Source organism: Oryza glaberrima, chromosome 3, assembly GCF_000147395.1.
Source record: "Oryza glaberrima chromosome 3, OglaRS2, whole genome shotgun sequence".
Lineage (NCBI taxonomy): Eukaryota > Viridiplantae > Streptophyta > Magnoliopsida > Poales > Poaceae > Oryza > Oryza glaberrima.
In genome coordinates this window covers 11699504-11716488 of record NC_068328.1, presented here as the reverse complement: position 1 = coordinate 11716488, position 16985 = coordinate 11699504, and the positions used below count along the sequence as shown (strand labels likewise).

General features: G+C 42.8%; 2 protein-coding genes across 2 annotated transcripts; both read right to left on the bottom strand.

The window, feature by feature from the left end:
- Positions 1–2062: 2062 nt before the first annotated feature.
- On the bottom strand, positions 2063–5417 carry LOC127766772 (receptor-like protein kinase FERONIA). The gene has a single exon (XM_052291913.1). The coding sequence runs from the start codon at positions 5082–5084 to the stop codon at positions 2403–2405; it is 2682 nt and encodes an 893-aa protein (XP_052147873.1). The 5' UTR covers positions 5085–5417; the 3' UTR covers positions 2063–2402.
- A 918-nt stretch (positions 5418–6335) lies between these two features.
- Positions 6336–16906, bottom strand: LOC127766771 (ribosome biogenesis protein bms1). Its single transcript, XM_052291912.1, has 18 exons — positions 16669–16906; positions 15756–15902; positions 15598–15688; positions 15366–15484; positions 14882–15072; positions 14201–14411; positions 13543–13780; positions 12523–12908; positions 11776–11869; positions 11328–11512; positions 10478–10830; positions 10125–10218; positions 9821–10039; positions 8852–9091; positions 8402–8611; positions 7315–7581; positions 7035–7238; positions 6336–6954 (listed from the first exon to the last, which is right to left on the bottom strand). The coding sequence occupies exons 1-18, from the start codon at positions 16807–16809 to the stop codon at positions 6802–6804; spliced, it is 3543 nt and encodes a 1180-aa protein (XP_052147872.1). The 5' UTR covers positions 16810–16906; the 3' UTR covers positions 6336–6801.
- Between the last annotated feature and the right edge of the window lie 79 nt (positions 16907–16985).

Sequence of the window (16985 nt, the reverse complement as noted above, 5' to 3'; positions counted from 1 at the left end):
TATTTTTACTCTTGCGCCTTGATTGTCTTCCTGCGAGTAATGCAATATGACTAGCTGTTCTTTTCTGATTAAGATTCAGATTTTATCTCGATTTTCATTCACACGTATTTCAAAGTATGGTACTTTCCGTACGAAAACTTTTATATAAAAGTTGTTTAAAATATCAAACATATCTATTTGTCAACTTTGTAATAATTACAACTTAATTAATCATGTGCTTATAATTTTCAAGTTTTATGTGTGTCAGCTTAATATTTATCTTAATAAGTTTCAAACACCACTGTAGGACTTGACTCGGTTTAGACCCTGTTTCTTTCAGCTTAAGATTATTATAATCTAGATTATTGAGTCAGATTACTATAAACTAGATTGTTATAATCTGTAATAGAATAAGCGGTTAGTTGTTTCTTTCCTAGATTATTAGAGCCTAGATTATTGGGTTTGCAAGTCTAAAGAGAGAGTGGAGTGGTATGGTGGGTAATTTTTCACCCAATAATCTAGAAAAAGCTCACCTAAATGAGCTTATCAGATTATAATAAGCTGGGCTTTAGATTATAATAAGCTACTTCAATAAGTTGTCTGTTTCTTTCAGCTTACTCCCAATAATCTACATTATAATAATCCCAAGATGAAAAAATAAGGCGACTAATCGACTCGGTGTGCAATTGACATGGCAAGATTTAGCACGTTGTTTTGTGACCCGCATGCTACTTGTTATGTATCTAAACATTTGTCACTTTCGATTAGATACTGCGTGCGATTCTTGTGCAACATGGTACTAAAAATTAATTAAAGAGGTATAACTCAGATAAAACACGCATTTTATATAAGTATGAATTGTTGGACTGACTGGGTATTCAGTAGCCTCGCCATTTGGTGGTGATGGTGTGTAGGCTGGGACATGACTTTTTAGCTCGCGATAAGAACATTTCCCTCCTCTTGGTTGTTGGGGCACGCCGCTGCAACCAACCTGAAAAAGGCATTCCAATTCCTCTTTTTGCAATATCAGGTTGGAAAATTAAGCATCTAGGAATCATCCTTTCTCCACGTGAATTCCCATCCATTTCCTCTCTTGACCACAGTCTGTATCTTGCAAGAAACATTGAGATTTAGCTGGGCAGCAGGCGACGACGACATGCAGATGTTAAATGAGAAAATGATCAACAGAGACACGGTAGTCCCCTGGTTCTGCACAAATCTAGCTGGAGACGACTGTCACAGCACCCTTACATCAGTTAAACGAGTATAAAAACACATCAGGGTTACGTAACACAACGAAAATGAAAAAGAAAATGGCATAAAAAGTTGTTGGTAAGAAAAATTACTAGCCTAAAGAAAGGCCACTGAAAGGAACACCAAGAAGAAGAAAACAAGGTTCGGTGTTGACGGTGTCATCGACCCATTCATCTCAGAAAGTCAGAATGTGCACTTGAGAAAAATAACACCCCGGAATATCATAGTCCACGGTTCATCAAGATGATACAAATTCACGCAATGGTGCGACTCTTTCATCCAAATATCTTCAATTGTATCATTAGACTGTACCTGCATACCGTTACTCTTTATCTTGCACACAGATATAAGCAAGATAATCACCAACCATCACGGGGAAAAACCAAGCAATTAGTAGGTTAGGCGAGCTACTAAAAAAAATCCAATACATTATTGCTCGGAAAAAAAAAAGCTGATAAGATGGGATGACACCGAATACAAAGCAATCTGGATCCAGACACTTCAATTATCTACGCAGCTGTTAGTACACCATCAATGAATATCCAGATAACGGCACTAGTACAGTACAACAGTTCAACACCTATATTATAGATACACAATTGTAAGACAACAAGACAAGGAAAACAAGGTTCGTTGGTGTATGTGCATGAGCACGACAGATGCAACAATCGGCATCTAGCATGGTCAAAATATAGCAGCATAAAAGCTTTCTAGAATCATCGACCCAACACCTCTAATTCAATGCCACATGCTAACATCTTTGCACACAGCGATTTTGCCAAAATGGACTCAACCTAGCTCTGCCAACAATCGAGTATGATGATCAATATTATACAAGACAATAAGTGCAGCTCAGCAGCTGTTGTGTTGGGGCTCCGACCGAACACATGATTAAGATAACAAAAAAGGGAGTGTGGATCATGCGTATCACTCTCTCATACAGTATCATTCGTTGGGTCAATAGCAGTGGTATGGTATATTACAATACATGCCGATAAGCTTATAGGCACTACATCAGGGAGAAAACACAGGGAAAGACAGAACCATCTAATATAAAACAATTATCTGACTTCCGATCCATAATTCAAGAGAACATAAGGGCAAACTCATGAACATATGCTGAATGAATAGATTATGCCTGCAGGGTAACAAACCGAGACATTGCTACCTCACCGTCCCTTGGGGTTCATGATCTGCGAGAAGACAGCACTAGGCGTCAGCCCGTCCGAGTCAATACTTGCAACACTCTGCTCACCCATGCTTATCGAGGTAGTTGTCGTTGTCGTGGTGCTTGACTCGATAGATGGATCATTGGGATCCTTCTTTCCAACTATCACAAGGGGAGTGCTGTCGTCTGACATCCCACATCCAAGGCTTCCGCTCTCCTCTGCACTTTCCTGCATTTGAAGGGCAAATTCCAAGTTCCACAGCACATCTCCCATCGAAGGACGGTCAATGCCCTGATCAGAAACACACTTCTCAGCTGTTTCTGCAAACTTCTTGAAACATTGTGGAGCAATCTTTCCCTTCAGGTGGGGATCAACAATCTGATCAAGAATACCCTTCTTCTGGCAGTGTAATGCCCACTCAGCCAAGCTAACTTCTTCCTTTGCAAGAGTGGGATTCAAGGCAGGCCGAGCACATAGGACCTCAAACAGTACAACACCAAAAGAATAGACATCAGATTTGTCAGTAAGCTGCTGCCTGCGGAAGTACTCAGGATCAAGATAACCAAAACTGCCCTTGACAACTGTGCTCACATGTGTATGATCCATTGTTGGACCAGTCTTGGACAAACCAAAATCTGAAACCTTGGCTACCCACTTCTCATCGAGGAGGATGTTTGTCGTCTTCACATCACGGTGGATGATGGTGTGCTTTGCACCAGTGTGTAGGTAGTGAAGCCCACGAGCTGCACCAATGCAGATATCCAAGCGCTGCCTCCAAGAAAGTGGTGCATTTTGGGTCTTGTACAGGTGCTCACGAAGAGTTCCGTGAGCCATATAGTCATAGACCAGGATCATCTCATTCTTCTCCTCGCAGTAACCAATAAGCGACACAAGATGTCGGTGGCGGAGCTTCGACAACATCTCGATCTCTGTTTGGAACTCATGCACACCCTGCTCAGACAATGGGTTTCCACGCTTGATAGCCACCTTGGTTGCTCCTCCGTCAATCTCTCCACGGTAAACTTTACCAAAACCACCCACGCCAAGGAGGAGGGACTCATCAAAGTTGTTTGTCGCAGCCTTGATCTCCACAAATGAGAAATGGCGGCACAGGTTGGATGGCAAAGACGAAGCATGGCTCCCAGTAGTGTGTGACTTGGCTGAGCTGGAAGTGTGTGAGTTGCCATAAAGTGAGAGCGGCAACCAACCAGAATGCCCATCACTCATTCCTGAATCCTTACCTGCTCTCCGCCGACGCTTGCAGATCACAAAGAAGCAGCAACATCCAAGTGCAAGAACTACCAGACCTCCAATCACTCCTCCAACAATTGGACCAACACTTGACTTCTTCCCAGAATTTCCACCAGACGCTGTTGGTACAATACTAGGGACAGGGTTGAGCCCAGCAAGGCTCCCATTATTAAGCTGCAACTTAAAAACCTCCATCCCATTGAGGATAGCATTATAGTACTGTGGCTTGTTTTTGACATTTGGATGTAGATCCACCCACAAATCCATAGGCCCTGAACCCATGGTGAACACCACAAAATCCTTGTACACTGGAATGCCAAGCCCAGTAGACCACGCAATCACATCAGCGCCACTAAAAGCAGTCTGGTTGTTGATGTAGATGTCAAATGTCCGTTGATTGATCTTACTGATCCCAGACTGTATTTCACAGAAATGGAGCCTCACGAGGTACTGATAACCAGCATCCACCTGCATTGCCCAGGTGAGATTGTATTGCAAATTCACATTGTTGTCAGGCCCCATCGACCGCGCCGTAGAGTAGACATCTGCCGGCGCCACATACTGTGGAATACTGTCAGGGTAATTTATGGGGACATTGGTGTCATTCGCGTAGCTCACCCCGAATGACGCAAAGGGTATGTATGGCGTGTCATCTTCCCATGACCGATACCCGCCCGTGTCCTTGGAGGGGGAGATCGCGTTGCCGCCGACGTTGAGCCGGTACATGGTCTGCATAGCAGTACCGGCGTCGATCGGGAAAGGCGTGCCGCTGCCGTCGCCGGTGGCCTCCATCGGGTTGGAGCTGCCAAAGAGGTCGGGGGAGGAGACGACCTCGATGCCGTTGACGAAGGCGAAGGCGTTTGGGTGGCCCTTCTCCGGTGTGAAAGTGAGGTCGAGGGTTGAGGCAGTGACATTGACGGAGAATTCGCGGACGAGGTAGTCGAAGTTGAGGGCGAGGGCGGTCTGGTAGGCGCTGAAGTTGGAGAGAAGCGTGATGTTGGGGTCGGGGATGGAGACGGAGAAGAGCGCGTCGGCGGCGTTGCGGTTGGAGTAATTCGCCGGGTAGAAGTGGAGCCTGAGGAACTTGCGCCCGGCGCCGACCGGGAACGAGTAGGTGAAGGGCGCCGCGGAGAAGCGCGCGGTGAGGTACGGCACCTGCGGCACAGAAGGGTCCTGCGCGGTGGCGGCCGCGGCAGCGAGGTTCGCCGGCAGGTACTTGGAGCCCGTGTCCCCGGTCCAGAGCCGCCCGTCCGTGTCGTTGGCCTGCCCCGTCGCGCCGCAGTCCAGCAGGATGTTGTCCCGCGGCACGAACGGCCCCGGCGGCGACGCCGCCGGGGCGCTCGAGTTGCCCCCTCCTCCTCCCTGCCCCCGCGCCGCCGGCGCCAGCGCCACCAGAAGAAACACGGCCACAAACCTAGAACTCACCATCATGGCTTCAGCTTCCTCTCTCTCTCTCTCTCTCTCCCCCTGCCGCGGCTCACAGATCGCCCATCCACCGATCTGGGGCGATTTTCGCGGCGTCTCTGACGGAAACCCCCGGCTCGATCGCTCTTAGCGGCGCGGCGTGAAGAGGAGTGGGAGGCTAAGATTCGTGGGGGGTGGAGCTCGGTGGGGAGGAAGAGGAACCGAGAGTGGCAGCCGCGGCGGCGGCGGCGGTGGTGGAGGGGGAGCTCGCGTGAGGAAGGGGGGGGGGGGGGTGATGTGAGGCTTCGGGATTACGGCCGCGGCATTAAGTGGGAGAGGCCACCAGCAACGGCAACGGCGACCTACTCCGCCCTACTGCTCGTGCTCGCTCGCTTACCGCGTCGTGCTGGAGCCGTCTGGCTACCGCGTGCCCACTGGCCGGTGGGTCCGGGGACGCCACGGGCCCACGTGAGCAGTGGCTCGGGGGGTTTGCTACCGCGGTGACGGTGGTGGGTGTGGACTGTGGACGACAGCTCGCACCGCGCGGTGTGTGCAACTAGCAGTGGTGTGCGCTCGGCTGCGGGTTTTCCTCCTGCTTGGAATTTTTGTAAAGCTTTTCCTCGGCGACGCGGTCGCGTACATGTGCGAGGGCTATTGAGGGCTATTGGGGGTTGGGGCCGCGTGTCAGTGAGTGTTGCCCAGCCGCGCACGGCGTGCCTAGGACAAAGCGTTATTCAATGCGGGCTGGTAACGTGGACAGTTCCGTTTATTATTGCGTGGACAGTGGTGTCAAGCGCGATAGTCTGTGACAGGTGGGGCCAATGTCCCGGGCCCACGAGTCAGTGGGCGTGGCGTTAGCTGCCGAGTGCAAAGCTGTGAGCCAGCCGAATCTAGCCAACCAACGAGGAGATGGGCTCCACCAGCTCCGCTAAAATGTTCCGGGATGGGCGTAATCAGGGCCGTCCAAAGCGGCCGATCGACGCGGAGGGGAAGGTAGTGGCTGCCGCGTGGGTCCGACTAACATGCATTGGGAACGTTAGGAAGCGTGACACGCACCGTCACTACCTTCCCGTCTCTCGTATCCGAGTTGGGTCGCTTTTGACATCCGTGGAACTCCTAGCCCAAAGGGACGAAAATGACAGATGAGCGATAGGATTAGGAGCACAACTACACATGATCTCTACCAGTACCCTCCGATCCATTACTGTTAGCTACACAGAAGAAATTCTTCTCTGCTTTTGTAGTGTTGCCAAACTGTACAGGATGTAGTTGCGAGCAGAACGGGAACCAAATTTATCAAAATCACGTCCTTGTCATACAGTAGTACCAATAAATCCAATGCTGACAACTCAGTGTCCCCTAGCTCCAGAATTTTAATAGGCCTGAAAATGGGCAACTGTTATGTCCTAAGATTGATAATTTAACATATTCACTCCCACTTCACCTGGGAGCTACAAATCATCAGTTACATGGATGACAAAATTTTCGTAGCAGCATGGTGGAGCAAAACTGGTTAGCTGCATAAAAAAGACGCTACTAGTTGAATCCGGCCCAGATTATACCAAGTTGTTCTGCATCTCCAGCTTGATATGCCGAGGCATCAGACCTCGTCTGCTGTCAATCCGAGCCTCTTTTTTCTGGAGGCGGCAACTTGAGCTAGTTTGAAGCAACCATATGCTCTGGATGATGTGCCTCAGGAGATTTCTGGGACTCATTATGCCTGCAGGTCTCTTACTATTTTCAGTTATCTGCGGGCTCGCTTCTTTTGCTTATCTTCCTCTCGGTACCTCACACGCCTCTCCTCTCTCTGCCGCTTCTTGGTTAGAAGTTCAGACTTTGCTTTCTCCGCCTCATATGCTTTCTTCTTCTTCTCATCCTGCAATTTCTTCTTCCTTGCCTGGAAAAATCGGGCAAATAATGAGCACACATTATATCAGCGATTGACATCAGAACAAGCTGCTGTAGCATGAACAATACCTTCTCATGTTTTAGCAGCCTTAACTGTTGAATGGCTGCATGTGTCTTCTTCTCACTGGGCTGCATAAGGACAGGGACCCTGTTCTCCACTGGTGTTTTTCTATGCTTGGGCGTATCCTTCGGTTTAGATTTAAAAGGAAGTAGATGCTGCAGTTTTGCAGGGATCTCTATAGGATTAAACTTCCGCACTTTCCGCTCAATGGGCTGCCATTTGGAGATAACATGATATGAGCATGATATTAAGAAAAATAAACACAAAAGATTTCGACGCTCAGAGAACCTTATAAACTGAATCTTTGTTGTGCGGTATAGGAATATTATGTGCCCTCCGCAGCTCAGCAGTAGTTCTCATGCCTTGCCAAGTCTCATCTCGGGGTTGAAGAGCAGTTGTCACAAGGTTACAGTAGGTGGGAACTTCAACATTGACCCATGCACGCATGAAGACAATGTCACTCATAAGAATTCTGTCTTCAAATGTGCACCTTGCAATCCCGTCTATACTTTCCCCTTTTCTCCTTGGCATATCTCCTGGTTCAATCTTTGCTGCCTGTAATAAAAGGAAGATTTGTTTTAATGCGCACACTTGAATTACCCAAAATTTATCGATACATACGCTTCAGAGTTTATGATCCATATCGAGCTTTCGTTTTCCTTGACCTAACACCCAAAATAATTACTTGAGCACACATTGACTAAATAAAATCCATTCTGCTAACATGCATATACTGCAAAGAGGGGGGGGGGGGGTGCTTTCATGGCAAAATGGCAACTGTATATTTTATTATTATCAATAATCTGTTTACAGATTCAAATCAATTATCAACTCATAGCTCTCATGGAGTCCTTTTGTTACTTATTTTCAGAATTATACCGTACATATTGTACTCAAGGTGTGTTTAGTTCGTGAAAAGAAAATTTTTGGGTATCACATCGGACGTTTGACCGGATGTCGAAAGGGGCTTTCGGACACGAATGAAAAAACTAATTTCATAATTCGCCTAGAAACTGCGAGACGAATTTATTAAGCCTAATTAATCCGTCATTAGCACATATGGATTACTGTAGCACTTATGGCTAATCATGGACTAATTAGGCTCAAAAGATTTGTCTCGCGATTTCCATGCAAACTGTGCAATTAGTTTTTTTATCTATATTTAATGCTCCATGTATGTGTCCAAAGATTCGATGTGATGTTTTTGGGCAAAATTTTTTGGGAACTAAACAAGGCCTCAATAGAAGGCCAAAGAAGTGAACCTGAGAAATAATACTTAATTTCATATGGTTGGGACTTATTGTTGATGTACAAGCATTGATTCATTGTTGGCATGCATTGTTAAAGAAAAAGAGCATAGGATCTCATGTATTACCTTTTTAACTTGCCCTCGGATTCCACTTACTGTCCGAATAGCTGCACCCTCAAACCTAGCAACCTCTAAGTCAGATGTGAACATGCCTTTGACTAGGGCAGTTTTCTTAAATATCTTGCACGGTACACCTGTGAGCTTGATTTTCTTCATGATTCGGGCAGTATTGTTGAATTCTTGAACAAAGCCTGTTGCAGTAATTCTAAATGGTACCTGATGTGCAAGGATTGGGAAAGAGAATGTCAGCGCAAACACTTTAATAGAGTAAATGTGAATGCTACAAGGTAAATGGAAGAATAAGGTTAATATCCATTCTAGGGAGGTTCTGCATCTAGATGAATCTAAGCAAGTCCTAAAAGATGCTAGTCTGACAGCGCCATCAATTATGATGTTTGCTCAGAAGCAGCAGCACTGAAAATATATGGACAAATGAATATAAATTATTGAACCCACCTGACTGTTGGAGAGATGCTGGACTGCCAGTACACCACTTTTTGGTGGAGCAAGCGGTCCCCAAAACATAGCAAAGCAATGCATATGCTCAGGTGTATATTTGAGCATGCGGTGCCGACCATTTCGATCCTCTATTGCATATACAGGAGTTGTTTGGAAACGCCTCCAACCAATAGAGACAATAATTGGGTCTTTTGTCTTCAGTACTTTCCTGTGCCACCTGTGTCGTTTCAGGCTAGCCTGTATGAAGTGTGAAAAAAGGTAAATGCGATCCACTGGCAACATAATATCCACTTGAATTATCATAACGTTCAAAGAAACACTGTTATACTTGGTATATTTTATCAATATGTTACACATAAACTGTTTTATTCTGGGTCCACCAAATAAGTGGTCTAGAGATTGTTTTTTAAATTTTCCTTCCAATTCACATGGGAATATCTAGCTTAGAAGCAACAAGGTACTCCCTCCGGTTTCATTTTAATTGATGTTTCGGACAATGACACGGTCTACAAGATATATCTTTGACCTTATTTTTCTACTATAATATATATAATAAATAAATGCATGTTTATTTTTATTATAGTGCTTTAAAAGAAAAATCTATATATGTCATTCTAGTTCTTTTAAACTAAATATTTTTAAAGTTTGATGGTCAAAGTTAAAAAAGTTTGACCTTAACCTTGTCCAAAATGTCAATTAATATGGAACCGGAGGGAGTACCCAAGAACATTATTTCATAGTTAAATTACATATTGACAGCTAGAAGTAAGGATGTACTCCTATATGATGCATCATTTTAAAATCCCAGAATGTCATAACCACTTAAACTATCAAGCAAAAATTGTTTGATCTAACACTGAATGGCGATGCATGTATGTTGCACTGCTGCATCCATTATTTCCTACAATTACTGAACACTGAACTTTTTCATACAGCAAATAGGAGAGGAAAATTAAAATAGCTGACCTGCATATATCCAGTATTCTCCTCACCAAGGCCAATGCCTCCAACGAGAATGGGATGGCAAGGATCAAAATATTCAACTAGCTCAAACGGCACACCATGTACCTCTAATCTGATGTAAGAACCAGTCCTAAACCCTTCAATTTCTACCCTGGTATCTTCATCTAAATCATTGAGTTCGGAAATATTCATTTGCTTGCGAATTTCAATTTCCTCCTTTAACTGAAAAGGTACAAAATGTGATGGTTCAATAACCAGGTAATACAAGAGTTCCAACAAAACAAAAGCAAAAGATTCTATGACATACCTTATCGAAATAGCCCCCTCCATTAGTTTCTTCTCGTTTCGATTTCTTTGTGTCATTATCAACTTCCTCACCGGAGAGATCAGATCCATCATATGTAGGTTTAAGTTAAGGAATCAGAAAGTAAGTGCATGCAGTGAAGTACGCTCAAAAAAGCAAATGAGAACTTAGACTAGATAACCTGGAAAAGAAAACAGGCCACGGAGACAAAAAAAACCAAGTCTAAGGGGCAGCAAAAGAAGAATTAAACATGCAGTGCAGAGTGGACCATAAAAGCAATTCCCCTTTTAAATGATAGCAAATTATTTGACAACAAACAAAAGAAAAAAAACATTGAAAAATGTAAGAAAGGATATTCTGCATCAAATTTTGCCTTAAGTGCGAGCTTCTTGAGTCTTCTTTCTTCCATAGCAAGGTCATCTTGCTTGTGAGTACCTCCATTTCCTGAAGTATTTTCATATGCCTTGCTTGTATGCACCTCACCAGTCTCCAGATCTTCAAAATCTCCATCGACTTCTTCGTCATCCACATCGTTTTCATTTATTTCCTGTCCTCTTAGAGCTGCTTTTGACCAATTTCCAGTCACGAAACGGTCACGAATGCTCTTGATGAGATCTTCGTCAGACCAATCTCTTAGCTCAGTTTTAAAAAACTTGGAGTAATCCTCAGCATCCATATCATCAAAGCTTGTTGATTCATTCTTTGCTTGCTGTAAGGATAGAAAGCAGTCCTTTATTATTTCAGATAAAAAAAACTAGGAGGGCTCTGTGGTCTTATTAACTACCAAGCAGTCTACCCACCTTTGTAAAAAAAAGTTAAAAGGCAGATTATTACTTCCTTCGTTTCATATTATAAGACTTTCTAGCATTGCCCACATTCACATAGATGTTAATGAATCTAGGCACTTATGTGCCTAGATTCATTAACATCTATGTGAATGTGGGCAACGCTAGAAAGTCTTATAACCTGAAATGGAGGTAGTACAAGAAAGAACAAAGATGATCTGAAACCTAACAATGCACCTAGCTAATTTCAGTTCCTTTGACCATAGATAAGGGAATATACAATGTTAGCCTATACAGCAAAGGAAGGGTAAAATCATATCCTTTCCTGTATGTATCTTAACTATAAATGCCATGAGTAGTGTGTATTGCAGTCAAAGTGCAGGATAACTTCTCCTTCAATTCTGTATTAGCACATCATTACCTTCTTTTGTCCTTTTGGTACAAAAAATTCTTCATCTGAACTCTCTTCTGCACTACTGTCATTTCCTTCATCCAGCTTCTTTGAAGCTTGGCCATATACAAGTTGCATTAGATTGGCACTCCGTCTGGACAGTGTTCTAGCAAGCAAGGACTCTTTCCACTTTGAATTGTTCTCAGTTTCATCATCTAGAATACCAAAAGAAAAGAGTTTTAGATTTGAAAAACACAAATGCTCTTCAGTTGCAGAGCTAACTACTTCAGCAAATAAAATAGCAACATGATTTTATGTGCAGGTCGAGTGGATCACAGGTGATGGGTACAGATATAGGTGGTGCCTATGGGATCCCATGTATATGCTAAATTAACAGTAGCAAGACTCTATTTGCTCCCCATCAACGAAAAGATGTTACACCAAGTGAGTAAGTGCGTGCGTGTGTGCAAAGTAGTACCTGAATCAAGTGATTCTTCACTGTCATCTGCGGAACCTTCAGATAACTGGTCATCACCAGAATTTTCACTGTCAACGTCATCTTCTTCAGCACCCTACAAGGTAGACCAAGGTTGAAATACCTTTAAAAGCTTGAAATTGAAAATCTGTAGACATGTAAAAGAATTAAAAGCAAAGTACCACATCATGGTTCATGGTTCATCGCAATGAGGTAATTTGGAAGTATACCAGGCGAATAGAAGCTGTGCTAGAAGTCAAGGGTTACAATAAAACGTGTTCTTCTAACTATTCCAAATATGTATCTGTAAGTAATATTAGTGAGTTGTACTAGAAATCAAAGTACACATTGCAAATATTTATGTTAATACGGTGCTAAAACAAACTAGATATTGTAAGTAAATATTTAGTGTTAAATATTAACGTAAATATTTAACATTAATATTTATGTATGATAAGTATTCAAAAAATATCATTGTTCTACACTTCAAATGATGTTGAGACATGAACTACAACTGGTGACTTAGGAATGGCCAATAGCTGTGCTAACATAATGTTATTCAACTGCATAGTGTTTTATGTCAAATTTCTTGGTCTGGAGTAGTGATGCAAAGCCATGTGTTTCCTGGATGGATTACATCGGGCAAAACAAAACTAAACAGGGAACTTAAGAGTAAGAGAGCAAGAAAAAAAAAGAATGTGAGAGCAAGAGAACTATTAATTAATAAGAACAAAGGAAAATGGTAAAAACCTCATCATCGTCATCATCTTTAAAATTAGCTGATACAGCTTTTCTCCTCATCCTTCCATTGCAAAATTCCACCTCTTCTCTCAAGCCAACTTCATGGTCATTTTGCTGAGTTGCTTCATCATTATCATGTTCACTATCGCTGGAGCACTCAGAGTAAGAATGATCATTGCTCTCCAATGTGTTTGCGTTGCATATGTTATTACCATCTGCTTCTTCCAAAATATTAGCATCTCCCTGATCATTCTGGTTGCCAGAGATGTCTTCGGACTGAGCAGCAGGCTTTCTACCAAATAAATTTATAAAACTCTGATCCAACTTTTCATTAAGGGAATATCTGGGGTTCTGAAGTGTTTTTACTAGGGTTACACCAACATCCTGTCCTTTCCCTGTACGATGATAAGTCAGTAATCTAGCAAACAACAAAGGATGGCCATACATAAAGAAGACAAAAGAAAAGCTAGAGCAGGATTCTAGCCAACAAAACTAAAATTACTTCCATTCAAGCACAAGCGTGCATCTATTGTAGGAAGTTCTTCTATGATAGATCTGATACATATTCCTACTTGTGTTTTGATGGCAAGCTAAAATTGCATGATAAATGTGAATATATGAAACCGGACAGATACTATAAGGGTAAATAGACAAATAATCTGTTAAAGATCTAACTCTTAGATTTTCTTTTATTTGCTAAAATCTCTTCCAGGCACAAGGAACAGGTGTAACAGTAACAGTGTGTGCCTTGCTTTGCAATCCAAGTTCAGAAAACACTGAAAAACTTTCAAAGCCAAAACATTCTTTCAGGTTGCACACCACTCTACCAAAGAAATAAATAGACAAGAAAACATAAGTAAAGTGAGTTTTCAACTTGATGGGTCTTGTCTATTAAAGTATGTTTGTGCATTGCACAGTCCTCAGGACCTTATCGTCCTAAACAACATACTTCAAGAAACTTCAAATGCAAAGAGGATGAAGGAATGAGGTGCCTAGTATCATTATGAATGGTTTATACTTTAAACATACCTTGCTTTTTAGATGCATCATTCTCATCAGTCTTTGAGAACTGAACAAGATGAGGATTGATGTTTATATAAACTGCATCTGTGTCATACAGTAGATCACCAAGGCCAGACATTGGCGCGTAGAACAGCTTTTCCTTGTCACGTAGTCCTCTCTTCTTTGCAGCTGATGGCAATGGGCAAGGATCTGCCAAACTTGTTACCCCAGACAAGCTAAAATCACCTGCCCCTGTGATATGTACCTGCACAGATAATTGTGTTTTACTATCCAAAAGTTTAGGGCACTATAGTCAGACATGAAAGAACTTAGAATTTCTCCTCACAGAAAGGAAAAGTAATTAGCTTCAGTTTTGCCAACCAGACTGAAGCATAATTAATGTAGATAGTGCCACACATTCTGTTAGCTAATTTTTCAAAATTAAAAAATTTTTGAAGATTCATCAGGTTCATTGGCAGTAAATTCATGCTTCCTGTAAAATAAGATGTCATTATCTTCACCCTCAATTTTGTCATATTTACTAAGGCTGTTCAAATAAGATCAACTAGGGACCCAAAATCATGTACTAACATTAAGTAAAGTAACAAGTTAAATAACATCTATCTGCTACAAAGTAGAATCGTGGGTTAGTTTAACATTAAGTTCCAGAGATGATGAAGAACACCTTTGTCCCTCTTTTCATGTTACAGCCACGAAGGTAGCCATACAATGTTATTTTCCTGTCACACTTTCTGTTCAAGCGCACACTTTCTGGAGGAGTTACATCTTCAAATCTATCGACTAGCAGATAAGGATGTGCCATCCTCCAACTCAGTGGGATAGGCTTGATAACAGAGATGAACCTTGCAAGATTATGGACTTCTCTTTTCGTGTACCTGCATGAGACAAAAAATGAAACTTCTACACTAAATGACCAAATAGTAGAAATGAAAAGAACATAAAAACAAGCATTCTCACTTATAACTGCAGCATGAAGAAAGATAATGTATAGTAACTCCCTGCTAATATGGTGAGCTTAAATCAGCATAGATTTGTTTACTGATAAGTATCGATTGATAGTTCAGCTATAACCACTCCTCCGTCCATGATATAAGGGATTCTAGGTTATTTTGGAGAGATTTTAAGGATGAAGGGAAAAGACTGTGATGCTCTTTATTAAATGAGAGGTGGTTGGAAGTAAGATCGGGTGAAAATTACATGAGGGATGGTTGAATGGGCAAGTAGTACTCTACAATCCATTATATTTGTGTACAAAACTTGAACCTCAAAATCCCTTATATTTGTGGACAGAGGGAGAACAAACAAAGAGTCTGAAGGAAGAAATACCAGCTTTATGCCAACTTACTTTCCATGAATGAGACCAGACAAGTAGAAAAGTTTTGCTCCCTCCTTTATCTCAGCCCAAAATCGATGCTTCAGGCGCTGCTTGGTTTTCCTAAGCTTTTTTACATCTTTAAATTTATCAAGATGTGTAAGGACTCCCATCACCTTGGGGAATCCGTGCACTTGCATTATATTTAGGAACTCAAATGTATCCTGAAAACAAGCAGTTATTTAGGTGCCAGTAGTACAATAAAGCATAAATGGAATTAATCACGCGGATAGAAAGCAGTGAATAGATCAGCATAATAAATAGAGTATGTCAGCTCCATCACTAGTAGGAGTGGTAGGCAGTAATGGACAGCACTTTAATTGCTAGTAATGGAACTTTAGTTAAATGTATAAGATGAAACTTTTATCGGGGATGTGCTCCTAAGGGCGAAAAAACATATTTCAGACTACATCCTAAGCTAGAAATATTTGTGAAAATATAGGCTTCAACAGCACACCATTTCAAATCCATAGCTTCCATCAATAAGCAGCAGAGCAAGATCAGCTATTTTAGCAGCATCAATCATTCCGTTGATATCATTTGGACACTCCAAGAACTGTACGCGCCTGCTTTTACCTGCACATGATGAAAAAATTGCATACATTAGTTTCATATCTTCACAATAATTCAATTGTTCAGAAGAACAATATAGATTGTCCTCAAGTACAAGGTTCAGAGGGTTCATTAACCTGACACAACAGTGATTGGACCACGGACTTCAGACAAATTTTGTTTCGTGTAGTGCTTTACTAGACATTTTATCAGCAGCGACTTCCCAACCTGATAAATAATGTAATGATCAGAAAACAATCCACATACATCATCTTCTCCAGGTGGCAGAGCATACCTGAGGAGGCCCTTGAACTACAACAACAAAAGGTGGTGGTTCACCAATTGAGCGATCCATAATTGGCACATGAAGACGACGTTGTTCAATCTCAGCCGATCGTGCTTGTAGACGCTTGGCCTTTGCAGCTGACTGAAAGGCAAAAGCCTGGGACAAGGAATGGTAACCTATTAAAATAAATACTCCAAAACTAGAGAAGGAAAAGGTTAAACAGATAGACAAACCATTCTTGAGTTGTTGAGTTCGTTTGCACAGTGTAAAGAACCATTTAGTTACAGAGATCTAACCGTGTCCTTTTTAAGGAGGATATTTACCATTTTTCTTTAAAAAGCATGGATCATAGCCAGTGACCACATGACCTCCAACCAAACTCATAAAATTCCACATATAGACGGCAGAAAATATCACCAAAGCATAAATAAATAAATGCATCTATTGCAATAGCTTGCTAATAATACGAGCACGGGCACTCAATGCTATCTAAATTCTACATTTTAAGCTAATTGCACTGGACTATAACACTGTATTAATACAGAGCAACGCTGTTAGCACAGATTTAAACACAGTTTACAATATCCAATCTGTATGGCTTGCATCAGATGCTCAAATTAATATTGTTCCAATTTCTCCAATAGAAAACCGAGAAAATGAGACTTCATCGTGATAAGCAAGATGTATATCTTCTGGAACAAGTTGGAACCGCGCAGTATATCCGCATGAACGAAAAACAGGATCGCCACGAGCTACATTTAATCGCCACCTAAACGAACCAACTCCTACAGCTACCACCCGGATAGCACACTCGCCAGAGCGTCAAAATCCTAATCCATGGAAGCTCACAGCCTCACGCCCCCCACCAGACAGAACCCAACATGAAGCCCGTTCACTTGTCCGTGCGCCCGTGCGTGCGTACCTTCGGGTTCTTCCTCTCGCCACCGTCATCGTCGCCGCCGCCGCCCTTGCCCTTCCCCTTCTTCTTCCTCGCCTTCGCGCCGGACTTGTGCTGCCGGTGCGCCTTGTGCGACTGCTCTCCCCCGCCGTCCGCGGGGGCCATGGAGAGCTAGGGTTAGCGGCGGAGGGCGTTTGCGCGCGGCGCCGCTGCGGCGAAGAGAGCGGCGGTGGAGAAAGCTAGTGGGAGGAGGAAGCCTGGAGGGGGAAGAGGCCGAGGGTTTTGGGGAGAGGGAGAGAGAGGCGCCGCGTGTGATGGGCCGAGCGGGGTAAGCGCTACTA

Coding starts and splice junctions, on each gene's coding strand:
- LOC127766772 (XM_052291913.1), bottom strand. CDS start 5,084: ATGATGGTGAGTTCTAGGTTTGTGGCCGTGTTTCTTCTGGTGGCGCTG.
- LOC127766771 (XM_052291912.1), bottom strand. CDS start 16,809: ATGGCCCCCGCGGACGGCGGGGGAGAGCAGTCGCACAAGGCGCACCGG. Junction 13,781..14,200: donor ACATGAAAAGAGGGACAAAG/GTGTTCTTCATC, acceptor TTATCTGTGCAG/GTACATATCACAGGGGCAGG. Junction 11,513..11,775: donor TGAAGAATCACTTGATTCAG/GTACTACTTTGC, acceptor TTGGTATTCTAG/ATGATGAAACTGAGAACAAT.